Genomic DNA, 12,107 nt, shown 5'->3' on the forward strand with positions numbered 1-12,107 from the left:
AGCCAAAATGCAGCAAGATGTTCATCTACTGTTGGTCTTAATAGAATAATGGGCAAGAAGACTTAATGGGATTGATAAACTTACTGTTTTAAAGAATGCTTTGGTCCACTACCAGCCAGAAATTCAACATCCCGCATAAGATACATCATCATTTGGCTAATTTTGCCAAAGTTAAAATGATTACTCAAATGATCCCAACTTTCAAGTGGTTGAGTGGGGTTTTTTTCTGTGTAATATAAACACCCTCACAAGCAAAATCCCTCCACTGAGGCAGTAAGACTGTGATGAAACCAGAGAATGGAGAAAATATATATGTAAGATTATAGTGGATCACACGCAAACTGTTTGAGGCACTCCAGCGTGATTTCATTCCCATCCCACGGAGACTCTGCCTAGCGTGTTCTAATAATGGAAATGTTTGGATTAGACTATGTTCAATCCATTTACCTCAGCACCTCACCAAATGTGAGCTATGCCATCAGTCTAGATGACTAACTATTTGTAATTTAGTTGTAGCTTTCTTGTAGCTGTGGCGGCCTGGGGTCATTAGGGAGGCACAGTTTGCATTACTAATGCATTAGACCGACTGATCTGGGTGGAAAATCTCATGTAGCTTTCTGGATATGCAAGCTGCTCACTAGGACAGACCAGAAGTGTACCTAGAAGTTCTCTGCTCACACCCTCCTTTGAGCCCACCTGAAAGGACAAAGTCACTGTGAGGGCTGAAATCCTAGGCTGAAAGTTGGCAGTGACTTTATTTTCAGACACAGCAGAGGTGTGAGACTGTTGTTGGATGCTGCTTGGGTTATAACACTGCTAAAGGGGGAAAAAAGTATCTTGTAACTCCTTACAATCAAATCATAGGAAACAAAGAGTCAGGGACATGTTGGCAGGCAAGGAATTAAGAGAAAAAGAGGAAGAGAATAGACTAATGTCAAAGAAAAGAGCAGTAATGGAGAGCTGCAGAGACACAGACCTTCTCTTGTTCTATACCCACTGGTGCTCACTTTAGCATAGCAGCTACAGGTTTCCCTACAGATCAACCAGAAAATGCTTGCTCAGTTTTGGGTCTGTCTTCCTGGATTCTTTCACAATACTGGGACGAAATGTACACATATAGATTTCGGGTTTTGTTCTAATGATAGAAATTTCAGCTTTCTCTGGCACTTTCTCTGACACTGTAAGTCCCCACAAGTCTCAGAGATGAGTACTGCGTCACTGCTGCTGTGATTAGAAGTCTCAGTGTGCTGTATATCTAACAGAGAAATTCGTTTTCTGAAATGTGAAGTATTTGGGTATTTCAATGGCTGTTAACAAATGTTAAAAGATGCAGGGATTTTTTAACTGTATGGCTAAAATGTAAATACCTTGTCCTCACAGTGGCATAGCTCTTGGTCATGACTCTCACTGGCTCAGCAGCCACTGGAGTTCTTTAGACTAAACAAGGGCTGGATTCCTAGAGTAGAAGGTACTGCAATAAAATCAAATATCAAAACAAAATCAGATCAAATTAACTTAAAAATCTGTCCACTTTTTTTTCCTCCCTGTCATTTAAGTCACCCTTAAATTCAGAATAAAGAGTTTGAGCCCTTTTTACTGGCAGCACCCCGAAACATACTGATGTTTAAAGAGTACAGCTTCTGAAACGTCCTTTGTTTGAGAGGCTTTAACGGGGAAAAGGGAACCTTAAGAGTCTTAAGCCACCAAGGGAGAGCACAGAAGCCCAAAACCGAAGGATGTCCTAGCAAATCCTTCCACTTTCTTAGGAGACCAGCCACTGGGAGCATTACTCATATCTTCCGGTGTAAAACAGCACTCAGAAGGTGGGGAAAAAAACAATAAGAATTTAAGAAATATTCTCTGTGGAAACACTGTGGGAAGCTGCGGAGCTGTGGAGCCGCCGGAGCCCGGCGTGCTGCGGGCCGGGGCCGCTGGAGGGCACTGGAGCCCCGCGCCCGGTCGCCGGCAGGGAAAGGCAGTTTTTTTGTCTTTGAGGTCCTGTCATTCCTGTGTAAACAAGTTACGTTCAAGTGTTTAGGATATAAATTACGACCATGCAGGCTTGCCTCGGAAAGAATGTAAACACAGCACTGTGGTCGGAGCAAACGCTGAAACTGACTTTATAATTTATCACAGGCCCTGAGAAGCTCAGGGAAGAAAAGGGCATGTCTGAGCATAAATATGTATTTTAAAGATGAAGAGTTTTATGTCTATGTATAATTACATAGATATCATATATATATATATATATGGGTGTGGGGGAGTGTGTGCGTGCACTCATATATATATATGTGTGTAAATACATATAAATATATATATATATATATATATATATATATATATATACACATATGTGCGCACACATGCACAGAGCACTTTGCTGAAACTCTCTCCCCTTTTTCAGCTCTCGGGCGCGGGGCTGGGCAGAGTCGGGCGTCGGTGCGCGTTGAGGTACGGGGACGATTCTGTGTCCCCGTCCGACCGGGCGGGCTGCGCGGGCGGTGGTGGCCGTGCCGAGCTGTCCCCGGGCCGGGCCCTGCGGGGTGGGCTCGGAGCTCATCCCCCGGCCGTGGGGCTGGCGCGGCCCCGGGCTCTGCAGGATGCCCAGACGGGCAGCTCCTGGAGCCCGGCTCCGACTCTTAGCTGCTCGCCACCCAAGGGATACCGTGGGGACAGGAGTCGCTTTGCTTAGGGTGCTTCGGGGGCTCCTTTTTGTTTTCTTTCGTACATTTTTTTTCTTTTTCTCCCCTCCGGCCCTCACCTTTGCCGGTGCTTGCCCCAGACCTTATCAAGCCACGGTTTTATCGCCTCCCACCGTGACATGCTCTCTCGGGTCCAAGCCCGCATTGCATAGAGATTCCCGCCCCCACCTGGCAAAGTCCCCTCGGGGCACAAAAGGACACCGAGGCGATACGGGGAAAGAGGACGCGGGGACACCCAGACGCATCCCCAAAGAGCGGGGAGGGCGTTTCAGACCTGGAGGTGCCCTCTAAGCAGAGGATCGTGCAGTCCCGAACCTCCGGCTTTCGTGTCCTCCGCCTCGGTTATTTCAAAGTCTATCCAGCAGCGGTGGAAAGCAGGGTGGGAAGTGGGTGACGGCGGGAGGTGCAGCCCAGAGGACATGGCACTGGCCTGCTCGGGTCAACCTCTCGCTCCCCTCCTCCGCCTGCAGCGACTGGAGGATTTGGGGTTGCATCCTTAACTCTCTCGGACGCTGGGGTTGGAAGAGTTTTCTCAGAAGGAGCCAAGGGAAAAAAAAAACCGCCTGTTTAGTGATAGTCGTTATATACATTTTATTGGAAAAAAAAAATTTTTACATCAAAATATTTTGGCAAACCGTAAAAAGTATACATAAGTGCAAATATATTCTCCTTTTAAAGCAATAGTGTGTGAGTATACACGAGATTTATTTAAAATATTTTTTTAAAAAATACTGTGGTAGAAAACAACTTTTGTAAAAATAAAATCCAGAACGTTGTATTGCTGCAATACTGGAAAAAAAATTTGAACTTTTCTTACAGTCTATACACGAAAGGGCTAAACAATACTGTTTTAATAATATCAATTGGTCGGTGCTGAAGTCCATACAAAGTGTCCTTGGTGGGGGTCGGGGAGAGAACACAATAAAAAAGTACATTTCCCGCCAACGCAGTAACAGAAGGGGGAGTCCTCGCAGGTGCGGAGACATTTATTTTTCTTATGCAAAGACACTTTCTCGTATAAAAATATATCGAATTGTTCCCTTTCCCAAAGCTCAGTTCTTTAGGAGATTGCAAAAAGGCGGTTTGTTATTAAGATGGTCAGACTTGGCATAAGGACGCTTACGTCCCCCCTAAGCCAAAACATCACACATGGCATTTTTCTTTTAGTAAGACCTTTGGAGCATTATATCGGCTGTACGTGTCCTTCAGGGGGTGGAGTGGGACCGAAAACACTGCTTCCTTAGGCAAATTTGCTAAGTGACTCGTGTACTACCAATGCTATCAGAGTGCACGTTATATTTAATCTGCGTGGGTCCATCTACACCTCGGCTCTGTTCAGTGACACTTGATTGTCTCTGTTGGGGCACGGCCTTCACATCACGCAGGGCTTGATGTCTTGACAGACGCTTTGGTGGTGGTGATGGTGGTAGTAAGATCCACTAGCGGATGGGTGAAACGAAGAAATGCCATTAAAATTGAGGACAAAATCTTTCCTGTCACACACCGGGGAGGGATGGTGCTGGTAGCGAGGCAGTCCCACTGCAAGAGAAGGAAATAACAAGAGCTGCTCAGAAGTCGGAGAGCTTTGGCCGGGTGGAGCAATCCTTTCTCCCTCACCCGCAGGCTGCCTGCACAGAGCTGGCACACTGCTCCCTTACCCCGGCTCTCGGCTCCCCCAGGAGTTACCAAGGTTTGGTAACTCATTTTTGGCTTTCCCGGCAGAGGACTTGGACGCTTCCCCAGGAGCAGATCCTGACCAGCTGCAGGGCAGAGAGACCGGGGGTTCCATTGCCCCGAGCGAGGAGGGGAAATGGATTCCCCGGAGCCCCTCATCGCCCGCAGGTCGGCTCGGAGCTGCAGCCGTGCTCGTACGAGCCCCCGAGCCTGCTCTGCGGGGAGGTTCTAGGCTGCACAGCCGTGCGGCACCAGGCTGAGGAGAGGAAGGCATGCGGAGGTGGATGCCCACGGACACGTGCCCCGCCGCATCCCGGGATCGCGGGCATCTCGGAGCATCCCTCATGCGTGGGCACACACGCACTGCTGTCTGTCTGCCCTCTGCCTCGGTACTTAACGTGGAGGGGTAGTTCAGCCTCCGCGTAGGGGGTAGATGAAGGGGTGTGTGTTTTGTGCGTGTGTGTGTGAGAGGGAAAGAGGAGCCGATGCCACCTGGCGTGTTTTCCTGCGTGCGCCACAACCATGTGAACCCGATTCCCATCTTTCCTCTTCCCGCTCCCTTCCCCGTTCCTAGGAGAATTTTGCTTCTGACTTGAGCGGCTGCAGGTTGAATTCCAGTCAGGATCCGCTTGTGTGTTGATACAGTATGTATTTATTTATATGTGTGTGTGTGTGTAAGAGCGTTCACGCCTTTTCGCGTGCATGCTTTCATAAACATAAGATACACCCCACGGTTCATCAACAACAACAAGCCAAGTACATCCGTGGCACCGACATGCAAATGACCTTGCAAATTCCCATTGTAATTTCCCACAGTCTAAGGCAGCCTTTCGGGGGCCGCATGGGAGACGTCACCCCACCCCCAGCACCGAGCCGTAGGATCGTGCTGGGATCTTTGGTCTGGCAGGGTTCCTACTGGATCCGGCGGGGAGGGGAGCATTGCCCGAGCAAGGCCCGCAGGGTAGCGCCAGAGAGGGTTTTGGTTTGGCGTGTGGATGTCAAACTCGGCTAGCGGGATCCTGTCAAATATGACCGAGGGTCAAGGAAAAAAAAAAAAAAAAAAAAAAGCAAGGAGTAGAAAAAACACAGCAAAAGAAAGAGAAGGGGGGGGGGGGGGGGGGTCGGGGGGAGAGAAGGAAAGAAAAAGAAATAAACAGGAGGGAAATCTTCCCGGTTTTCCGAACCCTTTGGCAGCGTCGGCCGGCGGCGCGCACAGCCCGTTCTCCTCCGGCGTTGTCCCCTCCTTCACCCCGCAGAGCTCACTTTATAAAAGTGATTATTTCGCTGGATTTCCTCGGCTTTCTAATAACCCTGCTGGTATGCTTACCATAAACTGGGGCACTTTATTACAATCCTGATTCAATCATTTAGCAGGATTTAATAGTCTGCGAAAAAAATCCGGCTCCCCCCGCCCCCCAGCTTCAAAATCCTTTTAGCAGAACCAAGACTCCTGTTTCTAATTTTTACCTCTCTTATTCTTGAGTCTGATATAAACTCACGGTTTTAAGTCCTCCCTGACGCTGTCATGGGTAGAGAATTATTGACCGACCAACAGCGATTAGCCACCGAATTTGCTTTTCATTTGACTAAGAGAAAGGGAAAGGCGAATTTCACTTGCTACTGCTTTCGCGGGGACAGGAGGAGAAAGATTATTGCTGATTATAAGTACAAATAAAAGAGCTCGGATCCTTTTCCCCCATCTACTTTCACTCTTCTGAAATATTTGTGCCACAGAGATTTTACATATCATGCGCAAATAAGGATTGGATCTACTAAAAAGATAAATTTAAAAAATAAATAAAATAATTTGTTTTGAATTTTCTGTTCAGTTAATCAAGGACTGCGTATGGTTTGCACTAAAGACTTGGGCCCAGATACTGAAGTTGTAGAAAATAAGAGGAGAAATACCGTTTTGCAAAGTGATGGCATTAAATCTGAGCTGCTGGAAACAGACGCTGGTGGTCGACATTAAGACAGCGTCCACTAGTTCATATGCGCCTGTATCCGTTCTTGAACAGAAACAATTTGGATTTAAACCACCCAGCCTCGGAAACAGCAGTGGAACTCCGGGAGGACCAGGACCCTTGCTTTCTCTCCCTCTGCTTTTTGTTTTGTAGAGGTATTCTTGGGCTGTTTCTGGATGAAAATTTCTCTTCCAGGAATCAGCTTTCTTACCTCAGGTGTCTAGCAGGAGGAGGGGGCAGCTGCCTCCAGCCCCGTTTCCCGGGCCAGTCCCACTCCTGCACCACGCGTGGCGCCATGGGCCCTGCGTGACGGACTGTGCGGCCACAAACAGAGGGGGGTGGGGTGGGGGGGGGGAGAGAAAGAGCCAAAGAAAGAAAAAAAAAAAGAAAAGAAAACAAAAATCCAAGCAAAAACAACAAACCAAAGCAGAAATTCCTAACGGAGAAGGTACATAGTTCGGCGGGGGGATGCCCTTGTGAACCCGCCGGCCTCTCGCCCCGGCTCTAAAAAGCACGTGGAAGGACGCCCTGTAGCCCCGAAAAGTTGGTTTAAACCTCAGCAGCAGAACCCTGTGGGCACAGAGGAGTCCAGCCGGGGACGCATCTCATCCGCTCTCTCCCTTGAGCGAAAAAGCCGGTAAGACGGCGACCCGCTTTGCAGCCGCCTCTCCCCAGAAGGCACATCAGGGCTGTTTAGGGGTTTGACCCCTTTGTTTTTAAGGGAGGAAAGTTTGCAACCGCTTGTTCTCCCCTGACAGCCCACGTCCCTTCTGCGGTGACAGCAAAGCGACTTGCGAGGCGGCTGCCCTCCCCAGGGCGACAGCGGGCTGTGGGGAGGCCAGGGCAGGCTGCGGCGCTCGCAGAAGGGCAGGAGAATGACTGACAGGCGCCCAGGGAGGGGGCGGGAGGGGACCCAGAGCTGAGGGTCGCCAGTATTTGTTACTTGTTGAAATTCCCATAAAATTGAACAAGACCCCGCTCTCATAGGGGTTAAGTCAGGCTAAAATCCTCTTCGGTGTGGTCCAGCCCAGACTGTCTTTGTTTGCTTAACCTCTGGGACCCACGTTTAAAAGGGCTATTTGGAAAAATTCCCCGTAAGAGCCCAACATCTTTTACCCATTTTTGTGCTCGGATTTTTCTGAGCAGACATTGTCTGTAATCACCGGCCGGGGAGGGGGTGAGGGAATGGGAGACAGCAACCAGAAAACTCTTTCCCTCCGGTTGCAGAATTATACTCGATCCGCTTTTATCTTTCTAACATTTTTTTAAGATAAGCGGGTGGTTTGGCGTTAGAGGGGTTTTTATTTTCTTTTTAATGATTTCTTTTTTTTTTTTTTTTTTTTCCCCGGTAGGGTTTAGAGGATAATATTTGACGCCTTTTTTTGGTTACTCCCGCGGCGCGTCTCCGCGGAGCGCGGTTTACCGAGGCGGCGGCGATGCCCGGCGGCGCTGCCCGCGAAGTGAAGCCGCAGCACGGGGCGGAGGGGCCAACCCCGCTGCCACCGCCGCTCGCACATGTCGCCGGCACCGGGAGGGGGTCGCCCGAACTGGGACGGAGCCGGGACGAAGCCAGGCTTTCCTCAGGAGTGCTCCTTCTTGGCACTGAGCAAGAGGGAGGGATGCTCTCAACCGTGCCCACAGCCGCCCTCTCACACAGCCCCCCGGTCCCGAAACAGAACAGCTCCGACCCACGCGTATTTTTTTCCCTCTCGCAGACAATGCACGTCTTTTTTCCGACACCGTGGTGGTCCGGGGTTCCCCCGCGAGAAACCTTTGTCGCCGGCGAAAACCCCCTCCGGCGCCGCTCTCCCCGCCGCCCCCGCCGCCCCTCCGCGCCCCTACCTGAGAGGTCGTCGCGGGGGCTCTGGTGCAGGTATCCCTGCTCCAGGGAGTAGGAGGGCACGCTGGAGTGGATCCCGGAGGAGGCGGCGTTGGCGGCGGGGAGGCCCTGCTGCTTTATGTAGGGCGAGGCCCCCGAGGCTGTCCAGTGAGCCGAAGGGCTCGTGTAAGGCGAGTGGCACTCGATGGCGCTCGCCATGGCCGGCGAGGAGGGCACGGGGCTGCTGCTGCTGTCGGGGCCGTAGTCCCCGTTGGCAGTCACCGGGCAGCTGGCCATGTAGGTCGAGCCGGGGTTGGGAGACATGTGTGGGACGTGGTGGCCGCCGCTGAGTCCCTCGTAGCCGCTGGCCATGGCGTTGGGCATCATGTCCAGGTTGTAGCCGTTGGAGTGGCAGGCGAGGGAGGCGGGGGGCGCCTGGAAGTCGAAGCCCTGCGGGAGGATGGAGGCGCCGAAGCCCAGCCCGTTCATCATGCGGTACATGGGCTTCAGCGCCTGGCATTTCCTCCTGAAGCCGCGGGGCCGCCGTCGGAAGGAGCCCTCCTCGAACATGAACTCGCTGGCCGGGTCGATGGTCCAGTAGTGGCCCTTGCCCGGGCGGCCCAGGCCCTTGGGCAGCTTGATGAAGCACTCGTTGAGAGAGAGGTTGTGGCGCACAGAGTTCTTCCAGCCCTGATAGGAGCCGCGAAAGAAGGGGAAGCGGGCCTGCAGGAACTGGTAGATCTCGCTGAGGGTTAAGCGCTTGGAGGGCGAGCTCTGGATGGCCATGACGATGAGGGCGATGTAGGAGTAGGGGGGCTTCTCGGGCCGCCGCAGCCCCGAGCTGGCCTTCTTGCTCTTGGAGGACGCCGCCGCCGCCGAGGAGGAGGAGGAGGAGGTGGAGGTGGAGGAAGAGGAGGTGGAGGTCTCCAGGGCGGAGGAGGGCGGCCGGCTCATCTGGAGAGCTCCGGGAGCCGGGCTGCAGGAGCGGAGAGGGACGGGGGGCTCCAGCCGCTGCTGCCCGCTCTCGGTGGTCATCTGGCGGAGGGAGGGGAATGGGGCAGGGTGGGGTGAGGCTGGGAGGGAAGTGGGGGAGCCGGGCGGGGTGGGTACCGGGGCGGGGGGTGCCCTGAAGGGGGAGAGCAGGGGGGGCCGGTGGGAGCCGCTGTCCTCCGGGCACCTCCTCAGCGCGGCGGGCGGCGGTGGGGCGGCGGCAGCGCCCTGCGCATCCCTCCCCACGGTCCCTTGCGCAATGGCTCCTCTGCTTTCCGCCGGAGCCAGGCACTAGGCGGGATGGACCGGCCCAGCCCCGGCCCCGGCCCTGGTCCGGCCCCCTCCCTCCCTGCGCCGCGCAGCCCGCGGAGGCTCCGCTCAGCGCCGCTCCGCTTCCTCCTCTGCCCCCCACCTGGGGACCATCCCGCTGCCTAATCCGGCAAGGAGAGGAAGCGCAAAAGCCTGCCCCCCGCCCCCCAATCTCTTCCGCACTGTTACTCTTTCATATATATATATATATATTTTTTAAAAGGCACAGCGCGATCGCCTATCAGTTCCTTCAATCTAACTATTTTTTTCCCTTTCCCCGCAGACCCCCCTAAATCCGGCCGAGAAATCAGCAGAGATAGAGAGGGGGAGCGAGAGGGGGAAGAAAGAGACCACCCCTTTTCCAGCTGGCCTCTGTCCACCCGTCATCTGGGCAAGAGGCGCTGCTGCTGCTGCTGCTGCCGCTGCTGCTGCGGCACCATCCCCGGCTCGCTCCCGCTACCGGACTAGCACCGGTCCCGTTTACCGCCTTCGCAGGGTTCCCTCGGCCCCACAGGCACGGCTTTGCCCTCCCGACACGGCCCCGGGGCGAGACGAGTGGCTGCCAGCCCTGAGTTCTGTCTGTGCGCCCCGTGACACACGGGCGCTGCTGCGGGACACGCGTGTGAGGGGATCACCCACCCCTGGGGCCCGAGGCAGCAGTGTTTACTGCTCCTCAAGCTAGCAAGACGTTTGTTTTTTAAGAGTTTTCTCTACCCCTTGCCACCTCCCATGGCCCTACAAAATACCATTCATTTTATAGAGCGGCAGGAATAAAGTCCGAAGACCAGGGATGCGCCCTCCCTCCACGCCCCGGGGACGTTCCACCCGTGCAACGCGTGGGTCACGCGTCCTGGCACACGGCGTTTGCCGGAGGAAACGGGGCGCCGGAGGGGGCAGGGAGGAGAGGGGCCGGTGGCGAAGGCACAGGCCTGCTCACGAATGATGGAGGAGGCTCCAGAATCAAACTGGAAACGCAAGGAGGACGGAGGCAGGGCAAGAGGCAGAGCAGACAGGGATGCTGGAGCAAAGGAACGGGGGTGGGAAGGACGCGGGCAGAGCGGGACGCCGTGTCAGCGGTGTGCCTGCAGTTCTCTGTGTGTGTCTGTGTGTCCGTCTGTCTCCAGTGCAGCTCCGTGCTGAGAGCACGCTGGTGGGTACGGGCAGGGAGGGGGTGGGGCTGGTCCCAGACAGTGACCTGCAGTTGAGTGGAAGCAGGCTTTTTCCATCAAACTCTGCCTGGATACCACACACAGAGCCCAAGTGTCAGTTTACTGCCCTGAGCCCAGCTCCTTTTCCCTAAGCTCCACAGTAATTAGACAAAGAAAACCTAAATTAACTGAACAGGCGTCGACAGCTTCCTCCAGATCACCACTGCTACATACATGGGAATGTGTCCGAAAATGGCTTGATTGTATCTGAGGATAAGCTAAGAAAAACACTACCAAGCCCGGCAATGTTTACGACACATTTTTAATAGAAAAAACAATCGGTCGGTCCATAGACCCATGTTTACGTTTCCTAAGGCATCAATATTGTTTGCACAATAGTAATAATAATAAAATTGAACTCTATGTATCAGTCTATCTGTCTTCTTCTTCTTTTTTTTTTTTTTTTTTTTCCTTGTTTTTTCCCGGAAAGGCAGGGGGGCCCGATGTGAGATTCTTCATCTAATTGTAACGACCTTTTCTGTATTTTTTTTTTTTTTTAATATACGTTGTTTTATATATAAACATCTTTCCTTGCTCTAGATCGGCGAGCAAAGGTGCTTTCTCACCTTCATCGGCGGGATGTCTGTCTCAATGTCATCTTCGGATGACGCGTCCAAGTAATCTCTGCAATCTTCAGGAGAGCAAAGGAATTAAAGGCGGGGGGGAGGATCATTGCCTGTAAATCACTCTAACCTGCCCCCGATTCAGACTGTTCGTTTTGATCATTACGTTTAGTCGAGTGAGAAGAATATTCTACCCTCAACACAAGATGTCATGGTGTACCGCGGTGTCATTGGTGTCTCGGCGGTGCGAGACAGGACAGAGAGTGAAGCAAAGCCGGGAAAAGGCAGCCCAGTGGCAGAGCCGCGTGCTGCTTCAATCCTGACTTGACACAGTTCTGATAGGGGAATCGGGGATAACACATTCAATCTTCTACCTGTTAGCAACGTCCTCTTCTTCGCAGCAGATACTTGTTTGAAACACAGCATTAGAAAGTCTCCAAGACATGATCTTGATACTTTAAAAGATGATTTGAATTGCCTATGATCAAACAGAAGTGCATTTGCTGTTTTGTGGAGATGTTTATTTTGGTTGGTGTATCCATTTCTGAGCTGATCCTAGTTTCGGAGCACAACTGGTTTGTTTTACCAAAGTATACGGAAATTAAACTTTTTGGCAGATTTGGTTACTCAGATGTTGTTGTATAATCATAGTTTTTATTCTAGGAAATCTCTAAATTATTGCGGTTTCAGTTTCACGTTCATAACACAGAACCCTCTGCTTCGTGAGCTAAATGAAATAAGTTAGACTAAACCAGTTAAGAAAATGGAAGACAAATATGAAAGATAAATGTTTACGGTTATGTTGGAGTTCTTTCCCCCCTGCCTCTTTTTGTTCTTTTTCTGTTCTTTTCCTCCCCTTTTTAACTGTGTGCTTCAGG

At 52.1% G+C, this 12,107-nt stretch overlaps 1 protein-coding gene across 1 annotated transcript; it reads right to left on the reverse strand.

Moving 5' to 3' along the window:
- Positions 1-3,278: 3,278 nt before the first annotated feature.
- On the reverse strand, positions 3,279-9,531 carry FOXF2 (forkhead box F2). The gene is made up of 2 exons (XM_021530581.4): positions 8,183-9,531; positions 3,279-4,241 (listed from the first exon to the last, which is right to left on the reverse strand). Exons 1-2 carry the CDS (start codon positions 9,192-9,194, stop codon positions 4,075-4,077), a joined length of 1,179 nt encoding a protein of 392 aa, XP_021386256.3. The 5' UTR covers positions 9,195-9,531; the 3' UTR covers positions 3,279-4,074.
- Between the last annotated feature and the right edge of the window lie 2,576 nt (positions 9,532-12,107).

This window comes from Lonchura striata, chromosome 2, assembly GCF_050655825.1.
Source record: "Lonchura striata isolate lonStrDom1 chromosome 2, ASM5065582v1, whole genome shotgun sequence".
Classification (NCBI taxonomy): Eukaryota; Metazoa; Chordata; class Aves; order Passeriformes; family Estrildidae; genus Lonchura; species Lonchura striata.